The 18,728-nt window shown below is 50.1% G+C and overlaps 1 protein-coding gene across 1 annotated transcript in view; it reads left to right on the forward strand.

The window, feature by feature from the left end:
- Positions 1 to 6,112: 6,112 nt before the first annotated feature.
- TSPAN15 (tetraspanin 15) overlaps positions 6,113 to 18,728 on the forward strand; it is a 55,084-nt gene continuing 42,468 nt past the window's right edge. Inside the window, exon 1 of the mRNA XM_011927175.1 lies at positions 6,113 to 6,333. Within this exon, the coding sequence (XP_011782565.1) occupies positions 6,238 to 6,333 (96 nt within the window). The 5' untranslated portion in view covers positions 6,113 to 6,237. The remainder of the gene's footprint in view (positions 6,334 to 18,728) is intronic.

The raw sequence follows: 18,728 nt of genomic DNA on the forward strand, positions 1-18,728 counted from the left end.
TTTAAAAGCATACGTGCTGCTGAAACAAGCACAAAAGTAATTCCAGTTTTGTCCTAACCTCCCTTGCCACTCTTCTTTATCTTTCTTGCCTTTGTAAATGACAGCAACATCTACCTAGTTGCTTGAGGCAAAAGAATTTGGGATCATCCTCGGTTTCTCTTTTTCTCACACTCCACACCCAATGCATCAGTAGGCCCTGCTGGCTCTACCCGTAATGTATATCCCCAATGAAACTGCTTGCCACTATTTCCAGTGCTGTCCTCTTAGTCCAAGTCAAAACCTTCTTGCACTGGGACTGCTGCAACGGCCTCCTAACCAGTCTTCCTCCTCCCTCCCCTTCTGTAGGTTCCCCCAACTCCTGTCCATCCTCCATATAGGAGCCTGCCAAAGCACAAATCAGATTCTGTATCACCTTCCTGCTTAAAACCTACCATTGGCCCTCAGTGAAACTAGAAATAAATCTAAACCATTTTCTAAAGCCACAGGCTCTTTTGTATGTCCCTGACCTTGCCTCCTTCCACTCTCCCAGGAGCCCATTGCATGAGCCACACAGATCTCTCCAAGGCTTTTCCTGTCTCCTGCCTTTGCACTTGCTGTTTCTTCCACTTAAAAGCTCTACTCTCAGATCTTTAGCAGGGATCCATATCTGAAATTATACTTTTCTGTTTTCCTTTATTTATTTATTTTTATTTTTATTTTTTTCAGGCAGGGCCTTGCTGTTGCCCAGGCTGGAATGTAGTGTTGCAATCATAGCTCAATGAAGCCTCAAATTCCTGGGCTCAAGCAATCTTCCTGCCAGTGACTCCTGAGTAGATGGAACTGCAGGCATGCACCACTGTGCCCGGACGGTTTAAAACATTTGTTTTTGTAGAGACAGGGTCTCACTTTGTTGCCCAGGCTGGTCTCCAACTCCTGGCCTTAAGCCATCCTCCCACCTCAACCTCTCAAAGTGTTGGGATTACCAGTGAGCCACTTTGCGGGCTGAAATGATACTTTTCATGTGTCTGTTTTCATGTGTTGCATGTTCCTACAATTCCCCACTCTCCAAGAGAATAGAACAGAAGCTCTTGTGTATCTTGTTTGCAGTTGTATCCTCAGAGCCTGGGCAGGACTTGACTCATAGGAGAAGTTCGTTGTGCATTTGCTGACTCATCTATTGACTGTGAGAATTATAACTAAGATTGTTAGAGCTGGAAGAGAAACAGGCCAACCTCATTGTTTCACAGGTGGGGAAACAGAGGCACAGACAGAGTCCTTTGCCCAGTGGCATGAATACAGACATACTCAAGTCAAGTTGGTCATGCATAATTGTTAGCTTCTTTTTCACAAACTGTAATAGCCACTAAAGGCAAGGGTTAGTCATTTCCCCCTAAATCTCACTGCCAAGTTAACACGAAAACAGATCTCAGGACAGATTCTGCTGCCCATACAAATGTCTATACAACAAACATTTATTAGCAAGTAGCCATAAAATTGGTTCATACAATCTCTTCCGTGAAACTCAAGAATGCCCAGCTTTCTGTCCTTTTAGGAACTTTTCCACCTTCCAGCAGGAAGGGTCTGCTGGAGGAAAATACAATGTTCTAAAGGCAAGATTCAGTTTGACCGATGGCTGCATTGGAATACTTCGGGACAGAAGCATTCTCAAGCCTTTAGCTCAGTGTATTATCCATAAGTGAGAATTAGCAGCTTCCCAAGATTCTTTGACACTGTTTGAACAAGGAATGGGTGGTGCCAAAACTATTTTAGCCACTCTAAGTATCTTGAATACTGTTAATTTTTCCAAAGGAGACTCATTTCTAATGCCTGTTATGCTAATTAACAAGCCCGGAATTTTACCAATGCATTCATTATGCTAATTAGAAAGGCCTTGGGGTAGGTTAAGATATGGATATTTGCATGGGATACTGAGCGATTGTTCCAGACTCTGCACGCCTCTGAACTCCCAAGTTCATTGACTTGAAGTTGGTAACTTAAAATCAGACATGATGGAAGTATTTACTTTATGGAAATTGGAATCCCCCATACCAGCCAGTTTTTAAATATTTACCAGTATATCAGCCAGTTTTTAAATATTTACCAGTATATCAGTGGATAGCTGAGTAAGTGGCCTCTGGAATGTGGCTTTCTGGTAAGATGTTGGCTGACAACCTCACCCTCATGACTACCTCTGTACCAGTGATGCTTAATTCTGGCTGCACTTTAGAAATTACTTGGGGGAGGCCAGACACAATGGCTCATGTCTGTAATCCTAGCACTTCGGGAGGCTGAGGTGGGCTGATGATTTGAGGTCAGGAGTTCAAGACCAGCCTGACCAACATGGTGAAACCCCGTCTCTACTAAAATACAAAAATCAGCTGGGCGCGGTGGTGGGGGGCTGCAATGTCAGCTACTTGGGGGGCTGAAGCAGAAGAATCACTTGAACTTGGATAGCAGAGGTTGCAGTGAGTCAAGATCATGCCACTGCACTCCAGCCTGGGTGACAGAGCGACACTGCCTCTCAAAAAAATAAAAATAAAAATAAGAAATTACCTGGGGAGTTTAAAAATAATACTGATTACCAGGTTCCTGTTGGTGGGGATTTTGACTTGACTGCAGTGGGGCTTGAATATCAGGATACATTTAAAGCTCACCAGGTGCTTTTAATCTGCAGCTAGGGTTACATTCACACCTGTATGTCACACTATGCCACACATTCTAACAGTTCTACAAAAAAGTAATGGCAAAACCAGGATTTGCACCAGGCCCACTGGCCTCTAGGCCAGAGTTCCTGGCTAAAGAAGGAAAAGTGGGAAACAGATGGCCATTTCTTCTGAGGTCTCAGTGTTTGCAAATGTGGTTCAGAAGGAGCGCTAGTGCTTGGGGCCAGGGTCAGGGTTGCAGGTGGGGAGGCACAATGGAGGAGCCCAGCAGCCGGGGAAAGGCTGTGCCAGCCCCAAAGAGCTCCAAGGCTCTTTGTAGGGATGGCTCACCTCAAGGGCTTACTCAGGGAGAGCTGAGAGGGCTTGCTAAGTAAGAAGCTTGTGTGTCACCAGGGAATATTTGAAAGATGAGAGAAAATGCAGCTGGTTGGAGAGGCCAGAAGGGAAGAATAGAAGTCCAGGGGCAACTAGAAAGGAAACTCGATGGAGGAGGTGTGTGGCAGTTGGGACTGTAGTTTAAATATGGAGAGTGAAAGGGAACTAGGAGGCTAAACTAGCCTTCCAGGGTATGAAAAGGATTCCAAGCTTCTATGGGTGGGGAAGAGACTAGCACCTCAAATAATGGGTGTGAACTTAACTCTGCAGGGCTAGATGGAGGCTCTAGCCCTCAAAGAGGAATAAAAAGTTAGTCTTCCTCCTCAAAGGACAGAAAGGACAACTTTTTTTGTTTTCTTTTTTTGGGACAGAGTCTCGCTATCTCATCCAGGCTGGAGTGCAGTGGCGCGATCTTGACTCATTGCAACCTCTGCTATCCAGGTTCAAGTGATTCTCCTGCCTCAGCCTCCCGAGTAGCTGGGATTACAGGCACCCATCACCATGCCCGGCTAATTTTTGTGTTTTTAGTAGAGCTGGGGTTTCACCACATTGGCCAGGCTGGTCTTGAGTTCCTGACCTCAAGTGATCCCCCTGCCTTGGCCTCTCGAAGTGTTGGGATGACAGGCATGAGCCACTGTGCCTGGCCAAAATGGACAACTTTTAACACTATGGTAAGATGTCTTCTTGGCCCTCAGGTAATCATTTGAGGGCAGCTTGCATTCATCTCTGGTTCTCTTTCCACCTTTTTTTTCTGTTGTTTTTTTTAAACCAGGGTCTGTCTTTGTTGTCCAGGCTGGAGTGCTGTAGTACAATCATAGCTCACTGCAGCCTTGATCTTTCGGGCTCCAGAAGCGCTACCCCCACCTCAGCCTCCCAAGTAGCTGGGACTACAGGCACAAGTCACAATGCTTGGCTAATTTTTTTGATTTTCAGTGGAGACGAGGTTTGCTACGTTGCTCAGACTGGTCTGAAACTCCTGCACTCAAGCAATCCTCCCACCTTGGCCTACCAGAGTGCTAGAATTACAGGCATGAGCCACTGTGCCTGGCCCTGGTTCTATTTCTCTACACTACACAAACATCCTCCCAAGGTTTGCTCGTTTTGTACCAGGAAACTGGTTTCCTCTTACCCTTCCAGGCATGGCACTGCCTCCCTCCCACCCCCAACCTTGCTTTCTTCCTCCTAGGGCAGAGCCCTGGGGGCTAGAGCCAGCCTGGACTCAAGTCTTTGAGACTGTCCTTCTCTGTTGAGTTTGTGTATGCAGGAGCCCTGGGAACCCAGGACTGGGGACTTGTACAAGAGTGTCATTCCTGAAATCACCACCAGGGACCCCACCCAGCACTGCTTGAGCTTATGACCTCTGTGCCATGAATTTAATTACTGAAGGCCACAGCAGGGATTATCTGGCTCCCAAGTCCCAGGCTGAGCTAGGCTTGGGGAGACAGGAAAGCAACAGTGATTAAAACTGGGATCATCTAGCATGAGAGACAGGCTCACAGCCACCTCTGGTCCCAGGCTGAGAAAAGGCCAAGTGGGAGGAGGCTGGGTTAGTGGTTGGCTATGTGCAAGAGAGGGAGCTGCCTCCCTCATCTGTAGTTACTGTTTGTTTGTTTTTTGTTCTTTTGAGACGTAGTCTCCCTTTGTCGCCCAGGCCGGAGTGCAGTGGCGTGATGTCGGTTCACTGTAACCTCCGCCTCCTGGGTTCAAGCGATTCTCCTGCTGCAGCCTCCGGAGTAACTGGGACTACAGGCACGTGCCACTCTGCCCGGAGTGCAGTGGCGCCATCTCGGCTCACTGCAAGCTCCGCCCCCAGGGTTCACGCCATTCTCCCGCCTCAGCCTCCCGAGGAGCTGGGATTACAGGTGCCCGCCACTACGCCCGGCAAATTTTTTGTGTTTTTGGTAGAGACGGGGTTTCACCATGTTAGCCAGGATGGTCTCGATCTCCTGACCTCATAATCCGCCCGCCTCGGCCTCCCAAAGTGCTGGGATTACAGGCGTGAGCCACCGCGCCCGGCCTCTGCCCGGCTAATTTTTTTGTATTTCTTAGTAGTGACGGGGTTTCACCATTTAGACAGGCTAGTCTCGAACTCCTGACTTCAAGTGATCCTCACGCCTTGGCCTCCCAAAGTGTTGGTATTACAGGCCTGAGCCACCGTGCCCGGCCTTGTTTTTGTTTTTGTTTTGGAGAGAGGGTCTCACTCTGTCTCCCAGGCTGGAGTGCAGTGGCACAATCACGGCTCACTGCAGCCTTGACTTCCCCGACTCAAGCCATCCTCCTGCCTCAGTCTCCCAAGTAGCTGGGACAACAGGCGCGCCACCGTGCCTGGCTTTTTAAAAATTTTTTAGTTATAGAGTCGGGGTTTTGCCATGTTGCCCAGGCTGGTCTTGAACTCCTGGGGCTCAAGCCATTCGCCCGCCTCAGCCTCCCCAAATGCTGGGATTACAGGCGTGAGCCACCGCGCCAGGCCTTCAACCTAATTTGAAGATGGGGTTTCCCGGGAGGAATCCTTCCCAAGGCTGGGTTATCACCTGGCAAAAGAAGGGGACTTCCGAGGTCGTTTGGTGAAGGCCTTCAGCAGATCTGTTTCACGAGCAAACCCCAGACTCCAGCTCCATGGGGGCCTATTGGCCCCACCCTGGTCTACCACATTTTCCAAGATGCCGTACTCCGCCTCCCTGAGGCCGAGCAACTCCACTTCCTTATTCCATTCACGTTTGGCACACTCATTTGCACTTTCAACACCTGGGCGATTAATTCCTGCCCTTTTCCCATAGTTTTCCCTCTTGACAACAGAGGAAAGTTTGCATTTCTACGTACCCCGATTGGGCACGCTCGCTCTCTCCCTAGGGCACCTCTGGGTCACACTCTCCCACGCCCCCCTGCATTAGCACAGGCGTTGCCAGAGTTGCACTCGAGCTATTTGCAAGACCGTCTCCCCGTCCCATCCCTTCTTGGTCCCTTCTAGGGCCCAGGGCAGCAGCCCCGCCCCTGGCCCGCCCCCTCCCAGAGGCTGGGCCGCCGCGGCCTCCCATTGGCCGCCAGGGCTGGCAGGCTTCCCGGCTGGGGCTGTGATTGCCGCGCGGCAGTGTCAGTCCCGGAGAGAACGCCGGTGGCGGGGCTCGTAGCCCGGCAGCCGCAGGTGGGGCCTCGAGCGCTGGCTGAGAGACGGAGCTGGAGAGCCCCGGAGCCCCCGTAACCCGCACGGGGAGCGCCCAGAATGCCGCGCGGGGATTCGGAGCAGGTGCGCTACTGCGCGCGTTTCTCTTACCTCTGGCTCAAGTTTTCACTTATCATCTACTCCACCGTGTTCTGGGTGAGTGACCCCGGTAGGGCCCCGGGATGGGGGGTGGGGACCACACTCCGACCGCCGCCTCACTAGCCCTGGGTTGGGTCCAGACTTAACCGCTCCAGGGAGTGCGCAGGGGAGCGCGCGCGGACTCCCGTGTCTTTCTACCCGGGAGCCGGAAAATTCTGGCGGCCAGAGCTCAGCCTGAATTTTCAGCCGCCCTTTCGGGAGTGTTATAGCTGGTTGCCGATCGATTGAGTGCCACCTGGCTCACCTGTGTGCATCCGGTGGGCGGTATGCCCGCTGTGCGTCCGCTGGCCGACTGGCTAAGCCGAGGTGACCGCGCTGGCCGCACCCACCACGCCTACCCGGTAGGACTGACTTTGCCTCTGCATCGGCCTGTGGAGCTTAAGTAGTTAGGCTTTGCAGTCGGGGTTGGGAGACCTGGATTCTGGGGCTGGTCCCTACTAGTTACTTGCAGATGCCCCTGAGCAAGACGCTTCCCCGCTGCGTCTTGGTTTCCTCTTTGGTGGATGCGCGTGCCTCCTGCGTGGCGAGGAGGATTCCATCAGACGACGTCTCCTGCACTCCTGGGTGCTCAGTTTCCGCTGTCGCTGGGCTTCACCTCCCCCTCTGCCTTGTTAGGGGACAGGATGGTAGGGGTTAGACATGAACCAAGCTTTGAATTCCGTCGCTCCCAGTGGTCTTTTATTTTAGATTTTAATTTTTATTTAAAACATTGCTAATCTCTGTATTGTTCCAATTTTAGTTTGTGCGTTTCTGAAATGAGCACTTGCTGAGTGATCTTGGGGAGGTTACTTAATCCTTCTCAGCCATGGTTTCCTCATCTGTAAATGGACACAGTAATTATTTTCAACTTGTAGGATGCTCGCGGAGATGAAATGAAATAGGCCGGGTACGGTGCCTAGCGAAGAGCTCAAGAAGTGTGAGACATGATTACTATCATGCGCAGGGAATCTGGACACCTGTGGTGTAAGCTGCCCCAAGATACTGGGTTTCTGTAAGGGCGTCTCAGATTAGGCTGGGCCCTGGTCTAGAGATGAGGATATCTTCCTATAGGCCAGCTCTGCCCCATCACTCCAGGATCACTCCCTGCCTCCAGTATGCCCCGAGAGCAGACTTGCCCAGGGACCCCAGGGTGGTTACTGACACCCCATTCCCACCAAACACACACACTCGCCCCTGTTGTCCTCCTTAGCCCCTTGCTGGGTCTCTTCTGCTAGCAGGAGCTGCTGGATTTGCCATCAGGAGGCTTTGCCTGTGACCCCTTTGTGGGTGGGGCCTTGCCTAGTAATCAGAGATCCAGATTCAGCTATGTTACTGACTTATGGATTTCTTAGGCAAGTCACTTCCCTGTTTTGGGCCTCAGAACTGTTCGTTGACTTTTCCATCTAGAAAACTAGTCTGAGGCCAGTTTCCAATCCAATTCTCTGACTCTAGGTAATGTGGAAGAGAGATGAGCAGTATGTTTGGGGCCGGAGGGTGGAGCAAGGATCTGTTGGTGGAAGCTCCAGGGAGACAGAAGGTCATATGTGGGATGGGAGTGCGGGTGATTTGAGCTAGAAATCAGTGGTTGCATCAGAATCTACAGATTCTTGTGCCCTGGCATAGGTATTTATTTAAATTTACTTAAGCTTAATTCTAGTAAATTACTTACCAGAATTAAGGTAATTCTAGTGTGCAGTCAGTATTGAAAACTGCTGCCCTAGATGGTCTCATAAGTCCTTTACGTCCCTAGGATTTCTGTGCCTGCCCCTTGTCTGGCCTGTGAGCCCTTCTCTCTGGAGATCAGAATTGAAAGAGGAGAGCCCAAGGTTGATGGGTAGGGAGGTAGGAAGATGGGAGTTGTATTTCGGGCTTCACCCCTTCCCCAGATGTATGATTACTAACCAGTCTCTCTACCTCCTCACACTTCCATTGTCTCATCTGTAAAATGAGTAAGTGAATCTCTGCCCTGCACCTCACTGAATTATTTTAGGATTAGCAATATGGGGAAAGAGTGACATATGAGCAAAACAAGTGCAGTACAAACATACATCATGCAGTTAAATAAAACCGAACTCTAATTGTTTTTTTTTGAGACAGAGTCTCGCTCTGTCGCACAGGCTGGAGTGCAGTGGTGCAGTCTTGCCTCACTGCAAGCTCCACCTCCTCCCGGGTTGACGCCCTTCTCCTGCCTCAGCTTCCCGAGTAACTGGGACCACAGGCGCTCGCCACCATGTCCAGCTGATTTTTTTTTGTATTTTTTTTTAGTTGAGATGGGCTTTCACCATGTTAGCCAGGATGATCTCGATCTCCTGACCTCGTGATCCGCCCACCTCAGCCTCCCAAAGTGCTGGGATTACAGGTGTGAGCCACCGCGCCCGGCCCCAGAACTCTTAATATTTAGGCTTTGCTCTGTCACTGTCCTTTGCAGCTCCCAGAGAAGCCCACTCAATGACCCTTGCCTTGCTTCTCTTGGGCAGGGCGATTCTCAGAACTTCGACTCCCTCCTCTGCCGACTGAGGTTGCCTTACTAATCCTTAACTCCCATCCGGAGAAGTATTTCTAAAATCTCCACACCCATACCAAGAACTCAACCACCTGCCAGCTCTGCCAGGGCAGCTCCAGGTGCCAGAGTTTGACTGCAGGGCAGGGCCCAGTGTGAGCTAAGTAATTTGTCCTGGACTAGGTTTACTGTTATTTGGAAACCATTTACAGGAAAGCCCATTATCTCTGGGTCCATCTCTGGGGTTGAGGGAAGGGTTACTTGCTTTATAAGTACAAAGTGCTAACAATTTGCATCTGTTTTTAGGTCTAGAGGGTTCATAAGTTTTATGACAGACTTGTACCTTCTGTAAGACTTTTTGCTTACTTTAAAAATTACTGCTGGGGCTGGGCCCAGTGGCTCACACTTGTAATCTCAGCATTTTGGGAGACTGAGGCGGGAGGATCACCTGAGGTCCGGAGTTTGAGATCAGCCTGGCCAACACGGTGAAACCCCATCTCTACTAGAAATACAAAAATTAGCCAGATGTGGTGGCGTGTGCCTGTAATCCCAGTTACTCGGGAGGCTGAAGCATGAGAATTGCTTGAACCCAGGAGGTGGAGGTTGCAGTGAGCTGACATCGTGCCACGGCACTGCAGTTGGGAGACAGCACAAGACTCGGTCTAAAAAAAAAAAAAAAATTACTATTGGCCAAGCATTGTGGCTGATGCCTGTAATCCTAGCACTTTGGAAGGCCAAGATGGGCAGATTGCTTGAGCCTGGGAGTTCGAGACTAGCCTGGGTAACATGGTGAAACTCTGTCTCTACCAAAAATAAAAAAATTAGCTGGGCATGGTGGCATGCACCTGTAGTCACAGCTACTTGGGAGGCTGAGGTGGGAGGATCACCTGAGCTCAGGAGATGGAGGTTGAAATGACTTGAGATTATGCCACTGCACTCCAGCCTGCATGAGACTCTTGCAAAAAAATAAAAAATAAATTACTATTGATGGAAATGCATGCATGGGCTTGGTACAAAATTTAGAAGTAGAAAAGGGTAAGACTGGGCGAGGTGTAATCCCAGCACTTTGGGAGGCCGAGGCAGGTGAATCATGAGGTTGAGAGATCAAGACCATCCTGGCCAACATGGCGGAACCCCATCTTTACTAAACATACAAAAATTAGCTGGTGTGATGGCGCGTGCCTGTAGTTTCAGTTACAGCTGGAGGCTGAGGCGGAGAATTGCTTGAACCCGGGAGGTGGAGGTTACAGTGAGCCTAGATAGCGCCACTGCACTCCAGCCTGGCAACAGAGCGAGACTCCGTCTCAAAAAAAAAAAAAAAAAAAAGGGTAGTGGTTAGTGAAAAGCCTCCCCTCCTACTCCTCTCTCCTGGCCTGCCCAGTCCAGAGGGGGCCTTTGTTACCAGTTTCCTGTCACTCTTTTCTGAGCTATCCTAGTCAAAGGATGTCCTAGGCCAAACATGTGTATATTTAAAATAAGGTAGCACACTATACACAAAACTATGTACCACTAGAGTGGAATCTATGCCACATTTAGGTTGTTTCCAATGTTCGTTCGTTCTTTCCCCTTCCTTCCTTCCTTCTTTCCTTCCTTCCTTCCTCCCTCCCTCCCTTCCTTCCTTCCTCCCTTCCTTTCTTCTTTCTTTTTTTCTCTCTCTCTCTTTTTTTTTTTTTTTTACTGAGAACAGTGACACAGTGAGTATCTCTGAATGTGTCATTTTGCATGGGTGTATATGTCTGCGGAGTAATTTCTAGGCGGGGGTTGTTGAGTTAAGGGGTATGTGAATATATGTTATACATGCAGACACACGCCTGTCATCAGTGTATATAGCTTGATAAGTTTTCACAAAGTGAACACACCTGTACAGTGAGCCCCCAGGTCAATCAGCAGAATGGACAGCGGAAGCCAGATACCCCTCAAGCCCTCTTCTAGGCACTATCTCTTACCTTTGGGGGTGATCACCACTGGATTATCTAGCAGTATAGAATAGCTTTGCCTATTTTTGTATGTGCATATAACATTTTGATGTTATTAAATTGTCCTGTATAGAGGTGATATCAATTGTAATATTATTTACTTAATATGTTTATTTAAATTTACGTTTTTTTTTTTTGAGACAGAGTCTCACTCTTTCACCTAGACTGGAATACAGTGGTGTGATCTTGGCTCACTGCAGCCTCTGCCTTCTGGGCTCAAGCGATTCTGCTGCTTCAGCCTCCCGAGTAGCTGGGACTACAGGCACCTACTAACACGCTGGGCTAATTTTTGTATTTTTGATAGAGATGAGGTCCCACCATGTTGACCAGACTGTCTCAAACTCCTGACCTCAAATGATCCACCAGCCTGGGCCTCCCAAAGTGCTGGGATTATAGGCATGAGCCACTGCGTCCAGCCTAAACCTACTTTTTAAACTTAAATTTCTTTTTCTTTTTTTCTCTTTTTTTAATTATATATTTTTTATTTTCCAGGCACATAGATTCAAGTTGCCCTGAATATACACGCCTTTAAATTTATATTTAAAAAGAGGTTTTATATTAGTATTATGAATGAGAAACCAAGACACCCTCATCATAAATAGCAGGTAAAGTTTTAAAGTAAATATAGTACAGGGAAAACAAAACAATGATACTAAATCCTAGCTAGATGTCGTGGGTGCTGAAGGCTGTGACCCTGATGCCCACCCTCTCTGTTCAAAAGGTAGGTTGGCGAGTGCTTGATGGGCTTAAAGATAGACTAGCACCCAAACTGAGACCCACTCCTTGATGCAGTCGGAGGGGTTGAAAGGGCGTTGAACAAGGAAAGCTCAGTCTGTAAGTCCCTATGAATATGCCCCTAAACTACTTATGGTTATCTGTCCCACACTCAGGGCCTTCTTGTTTTCAGCAGGGAACTTTGGGGCTGCAAAAGGGTGTGTTTGAGGCTCACTTGGCAGAGCTGGCATATACCCCAGGTCTCTGCATCCTCAGGCCAGTGCTCCTTCGCCCTTCCAGTAAGTCATGGAGATGTCTGCGGGAAAAATGAGCTCACACAGAGGCACTTAGAGCCTTCTCTTCCCACCATACAGGGTGAATCATTCTGACACATGCACCCTCAGCCTGTTGGGGACACACCTCTAATTTTAGCACTGCCCACGGGGTATCTTAGAGATCCGCTTACAGGACTGCTTTTCCTTGCTGGACTGTGGGCTCCTGGAGGTCAGGATTGTAGCTCATCCATATCCGCCTCTGAATGCTGGCCCTGGGGCCTGCACACACAGTAGGTGCTCAGGGGAGGCTTGTTGCATGATGGTGACAGAGTCCCACTTGCACCTACAAGGCGAGGATCCAACGTGGGGCAGAGGCCTGGCTAGGGGTGTAACCCGCAGTGGTCAGGTCTGCTGAGGCCTTGACTTTGCAAAGTGGGCAGGGCTGATGATGGTGCTATGGGCTCCCCACAGCGCACCAAGCCTATTTCCTTGATAAGAGGGTAGTACTTTCAAGTGGGTAAAGGTGTCATGGCTGGGGAGTGTTGACTAATCAGGAAGAAAAGGACTTGGGAGTTGGGGGCAAGTAGGGAGGAGCTGAGGGTGGATAGGTCGTGCAGGCAGTGAACACCAGAGGCAATAGAAACTCTTTCTGGGCTTTCTCCAAGGATGAACCTGCTTATCAGAGCTTGGCCTGTGATTTCTTACATTTCTTATAGTTTAATGGTTAAGAGTGTGGATTCTGTACCATGTTGCCTGGGTTCAAATCCCAGCTCTGAGACTTAAAGGTTAAGTGGCCTAGGCATAACTTCCCTGCACCTCTCTAAATGGATATTATGTACCTACCTGAGAGTTGCTGAGAAGATTAAGTGGGTTAATACATCTGAAGAGCTTAGAGCGGTGCCTGGCACATGACGAACACTCCATCAACGACCCACGGATTAGCCGTTCTTTTCCTGCCTTCCTCTCTAGCTTTGCTGCTCAAGAGCCATAGGCTAAGAACGAGAAGGGCTATTAAAGACACTTCTAGTGCAGCCTTTTAAATTTACCGAGGAGAAATCAGAGGCCTGAAGAGAAGTGAGTTGCTTGAAAGCCCACGGCAAGTTAGTGACAGGCCAAGACCAGACCCAGGTTGCCTGACTCCAGTTTCTTCCTCGGGCCCTCATGACCTTTCCAGGCGCCGTGTATGTTCCTCCCTGTTGTCAGGGTGAGGGTGGAAGATAACCTTTCTGAAAGAGGCCACGTCCCTGGCCTCCCAGTGAAGCGCTAGGTGAAGCCAGGCCGAAAAGAAAGCACTTCTCTGGAGACAGTTTCCAGGAGGAAACCATTTTTTTTTGAGATGGAGTCTCGCTCTGTCGCCCAGGCTGGAGTGCAGCAGGACGAGATTTTTACTTTCGAGAAGAGCTTTATTGTTTTTGTGGAAATAATACATGTGCATAGCTTAAAAAATTAAGCCATTCAGGAAAGTACAATGAAAACAACAAAAGTCCCCTCTGATTCTACCACTGGGATTCAACCACTGTTATGTGTCGGTAAACATCCATCTGGACATCTTGTACATATATGGACATTTTATTTCTTTAATCATTTTTCTTATTGTGTTTGATTTGTCGAGCAAAGTTCATTTTTCTGGCTCTAGATAAGCAATCCAAATAGTGAAACTCAAATAGTGAAGCTGAAAGTGGAGCAGCCTTCATATTGGAGAAGTGGCCAGCCGTGCCTAATGGGCCATCAGAGATGATCTCACAGCATCAGACTGGGCTCAGGCCTCGGGCACAGAGAGGTCCTCCCCTCCCCCAGTCTGGCCACAGAGCCTTTAATATCCAGAGAATCAGGCCTGCAGCCCTGCCAGGGGTTTGGAGAACCTTCCAACACCTTCATTTTATAGATGAGCAAACTAAGGCCCTGAGAAATGTCCTTTGCTCTTAGCCTCGACTTTGTACATGGTCTCCTTCCCCACTTTAATAGGGGAATTGCTTTGTGTCATAGGACTGGACCTTGCTGCCTTCGGGTTGGTTCCTGGAGAAGCAGGAATAACCACCTGCCCTCCTGCCCGGAGCCCTTTCTTCCCAGGTGATTCACAATGCCACCCTGGGGTGGGGCTCATGGTCAACCTGATAAGGGACTGATAATGAAATTTCTGTACCAACTGGCTCTCCACAGGGGAAAGATGTTTTCTGGGTAAGTCTGGTCAGAAAACTTTGCAGGGGTAAAAAACAAAACAGACAGCCAAACAAACAAACAAACAAAACAAGCTTTCTCAGAGAGAACTTTTAGATGCAAATGGGTTTGACTCGACTTCTTGTTGGAAGGCAGGAGCATTCAGTCTTAACTAGCCGTGCTCTCTGGTTGGTTTGTTTGTTCATTAAGTCAACAAATAGTTATTTGATGCCTACTGCGTGCCAGGCGCTGTGATACTGTGATAGGTGTGGGAAACAACTATGAACAAGGCAGGCTTAGTCCAGGCCTTGGAAGACAGACAGAGCAGTAAATAAATATCACTTGGGATAGGTGCTAAGGAGAAAATTAGGAAGCAAGTGGGGAGGGATGGGCGTTTCTACTTTCGATGATGTGGTCAGGGAAAGCCTTTATGAGGAGCTGACATTTCAGCTGAAGCTCAAATAGAGAATAAAGACTTGTCCAGAGAATAAAGACTCTGGACAGCCATAAAGACTTGTCCAGAGCATCCCAGGCAGAGGGAGCCATGAGTGCAGAGTCCCTGAGGCAGGTCGCAAGCATAGCTGCAGCAGATGAGGAAGCCCAGGAAGGGCCGCGCTGTGGGTGGAGAGGGTGGCAGGGGCCTGGTTGTGTGAAGAGTTTGGGGTTTGAGTGACTGAGAAGCAGGGTTTCATTGTTAGGCCCTGTGGTCTTGCCATCCAGAGACCTAGATCAGGTGTTGGCTATTCTGTGTGACACTGGGTAAAGGACCAGCTCTCTGAGCCTCTGAGATGCCTCCTCTGTGAGTACCCCAGAGGGCGATGGGGAGGATCCTGTGAGATGAGAGGTACAAAAGCACCGGGTCTACTCTAGGGCCTGGCGCCCACGGAGGGAGGGAGACTCTAGGACCCCCCGCCCACGGAGGGAAGGAAACTCTAAGGCCCCCTGCCCACGGAGGGAAGGAAACTCTAAGGCCCCCTGCCCACGGAGGGAGGGAGAGTCACCTGGGAGTCTTGCATTGCCCAGGGGTAGCTGGGGAGATGGGATGAGATGAGATGAGATGAGATGAGATGATGAGATGAGATGAGATGAGAACCTCTGGAATCCGTCTTGTCAGAGGAGGCTCCTTTGCCCTTAGGGGTACTCAGCCTGCCTAGAACAGATAGCTATGGAAGCAGCTCCTCCAGTCAGATGGTGTGACCCCTTGGGCGTGCATGTGGTCTTTTCTAGAGGCTGGGCCCCTCCCACCCTTTAGTTTCTTGGCTACCATGGCACACTGTCAGAGGCACTGGGCCACCACAGGCACGCAGGGCCAGGCAGGCTGTCTGAGGAGTGTCCTGCGAGGCTCTGAGAGGTCCTAGCTCTCAGTCAGCACGAGCTGTTTAGCTCCAAGTTAGGCCCCTGAGCCGCTGGAGGTGAGGAAGAGACACCATAGACTTACAGTATCAGCTTCCCTAGCTAGAGGGTCGGCCTGTGAAGGAGATGGCAGCCATCTCTGCCTCTGGTGGTGTGCCGTGGTAACCCAGGAACTAAGGGGTGGGAAGGGCCCAGTCCCTGGAAAAGACCACATATATGCCCAAAGGGTCAGACCAACTGGCTGGAGAAGCTGGTTCCATCAAGGGCCAGTCTGAGCTGGGCTGCCTGACTGTGGTGGCCTGACTGCCACATTTTGCTTCATCTCTTTGGATTCTCAGAGTGACCCTTGAGCTGGGCAGGACAGGGGCTCTTGTCCTGTTTTACAGAGGAGTCCTTGGGAGGACTGTGAGGGCTTCACTGGGCAGGGAGGCCTCGCAGAGAGGAGTGGAGATGAGTCTTGGGAGAGGGAGGGCGGGCTACAGAATGTTTCTTGGGCCTGAGTGTTGAGGTCAGAAATGCCCTCTGGGAAGACCAGGCCTGGAGGCCAAGCAGAGCTGAGGAGGATGAGCACTTCTTGGTTGGCGGGTGAGGAGAATGTCCATGTGACAAGTCATGGAACACTCTCTCCGCCTTGGTTTTCTTGTCTGCTGGGAGGGGATAGCTGTTGTGCTGCCCACAGGGGTGAGGCTTGGATGAGGCAGTGCCCACAGAGCTCTGAGTGGGCATCTGGCTGGGTAACCGTTCATGCAGATGCTGGGAGGAGACGCCATCTGCGGCGTGTCTCGCCACACTCTGCGTCATCTCTCTGCATTCTCAGAATGACCCCGTGTGCCCTGTCCCATTTTACAGAGGAGGAGACTGAGGCCTGAGCGTGGAAGTAACTTGTGTGAGAACCATCATTTGCATCTGTTCCTGAGACAAGAACTGTTTCACTGTGGGAAAGGTGCCTGTTGGGTTTTAATTTTTTCCAAAAGGGACTTTCTCGACAAGACATTTTGCATCTGGGCCTGCAGGGAAGCAAATGTTTCCCTGGAGGGTGGAAGGAAAACAGCCTTGGCCCAGACGGGCTTGTTTTTCCCTCCTCAGAGCCCTCCCACTTCCTGCCTGGGAGAGCAAGAACCCCCGACTCCTGGGGCTGCTGGAAGTCCCTCTTAGGATGTTGCCTGTGACCTTATGTGAGTGACACAGCACCCCCCCACCCCCAGGCTGTTTCCCATCTCCTACCAGAGGGTTGGCCATGCCAGCCTCTCCAGCTGTGCTGGGTGCAGTGTGGGGAGACTGTGGGGGTGCTTAGGGTCAGGGTGTTCATTTCTGGGCACTCACCGTGTGCCAGGTGCTGGTGGTGGGCTGAGGCCAGCCTCTGGCCCACCCTGTGGCAGATTGGGACCATCTCCTGGGTGCAGTAGGGTGGGGTGTCGGCTGCCGAGACCGCACAGGATTCTGAGACTAGGTCACTTCCCAGAGTCAAAACACAGTACCTTCTTGGCCAGTGGACCTCGACTTCATGGCTCAAGGCCTCCTACCCTGGGAGGATTTCACAAGGACACATGTCCACCCCCGCCCCGCCCCCCATCACCAGAGCTCTGATTCAGTGGGTCTGGGCTAGGCCCAGGCACCTGTAATTAAAAAAAAAAAAATTATAATTGTAATGACAGGGTCTTGCTCTGTCACCCAGAGCAAGTGGTGCAATCATGACTCACAGCAGCCTTGACCTCCTGGGCTCAAGTGATCCTCCCACCTCAGCCTCCTGAGTAGCTACAACCACAGGCATGTGCCACCATACCTGGCTAATTTTAAAGTTTTGTGTTTTTTTTTGTAGAAACAGGGTCTCACCATGTTGCTCAGACTAGTCTCGAACTCCTGGTCTCAAGTGATCCACCTGCTTCCGCCTCCCATAGTGCTGGGATTATGGGCATGAGCCAACACACCCAGCTTTATCTGTGATATTTTTATTTATTTTTATTTTTTAATTTAATTTTATTTTTGAGATGGAGTCTCGCTGTGTCGCCCAGGCTGGAGTTCAGTGGCACGATCTCATCTCACTGCAAACTCTGCCTCCCAGGTTTACGCCATTCTCCTGCCTCAGCCTCCCGAGTAGCTTGGGACTACAGTCACCCGCCACCACAACCAGCTAATTTTTTGTATTTTTAGTATGGACGGGGTTTCACCGTGTTAGCCAGGACGATCTTGATCTTCTGACCTCGTGATCCACCTGCCTCGGCCTCCCAAAGTGCTGGAATTACAGGCATGAGCCACCGCGCCTGGCCCTACCTATAATTTTTAAACTTCCCTGGGTGATTCTAATCTGCAGCTGGAGGCGAAACCACAGCTCAGGGTGGTATCTGTAAGGGAATTCTGATGGTACTGGAGATTTCCAGGACACCTTTCTCTGTAGGTGAATCCTGAGTGATTTGAGACCTTCTTCTGACCTCTCTTGGAATCTGGACAGGTTCTCTGAGCTGGGGAAAGTTAGCAAACACAGTTGGGAGAGGCCCAGAAAGAAAGAGAACGCTCTAGCCAGGGAGAAGAGTAGGGGGAGCCAGTGGGGCCCCATGTGGGTGAGGAAGGGTTGGTGGAGGTATGTGGAGACCACCAGCCTGGGAATGTGGGGGACTATGAGAGCTGGCTTCTCCTGCAGGAAACCAGGATGTATGTTGTGGGAGGGAGAGTAGTCTGTGAGTTGTAGAATTTTGCTTTCCTTTTGGTTACCTTCAAAACATTCTTTTATGTGCTCTAAGGCAAGGTTTCTGTGCAGTTACCTTTGTAACTCGAATAAGTTTCCATAGAATCAGGCTTGAGTTTTATGCATCAGGGATTCAGAAACTTGTGGGGTGGCTGGTGATAATTTTTCCTCCTTAAATGATATCTCGAGTTTGAGAAGTCTCGATGCAGGATTATCGTGTTGGAAAGCTGGCTGTGATCCCCAGGTCAGTGACCCCATAGGAGAGGTGTGGCAGGCGGTGATCTATCCCCACTTCACAGATGGTGAAAGAGGGCCCGACAGGGGAGAGGATGTTGCTTGGGGTCATGGTGGTAAGCTAGGGGCCGGTTAGCAGAAGGATGAGGCCTTGATTTCTCACTCTGACGGGTGAGCTGTGTTGTGGGTTGAGTCGTGGCCTCATCAAAAAGGTATGTTCTTGGCTGGGTGCAGTGGCTCATACCTGTAATCCCAGCACTTTGGGAGGCTGAGGCGGGTGGATCACTAGAGGTCAGGAGTTAGAGCCCAGCCTGGCCAACATGGTGAAGCCCCGTCTCTACTAAAAATGCAAAAATTCGCCGGGCATAGTGGCACATGCCTGTAATCCCTGTTACTTGGGAGGATAAGGCAGTATAATTGCTTGAACCTGGGAGGTGGAGGTTGCAGTGAGCCGAGATGGCGATACTGCACTCCAGCTGGGCATCAGAGCAAGACTCCGTCTCAAAAAAAAAAAAAAAAAA

This window comes from Colobus angolensis, unplaced genomic scaffold, assembly GCF_000951035.1.
Source record: "Colobus angolensis palliatus isolate OR3802 unplaced genomic scaffold, Cang.pa_1.0 Scaffold12, whole genome shotgun sequence".
NCBI lineage: Eukaryota > Metazoa > Chordata > Mammalia > Primates > Cercopithecidae > Colobus > Colobus angolensis.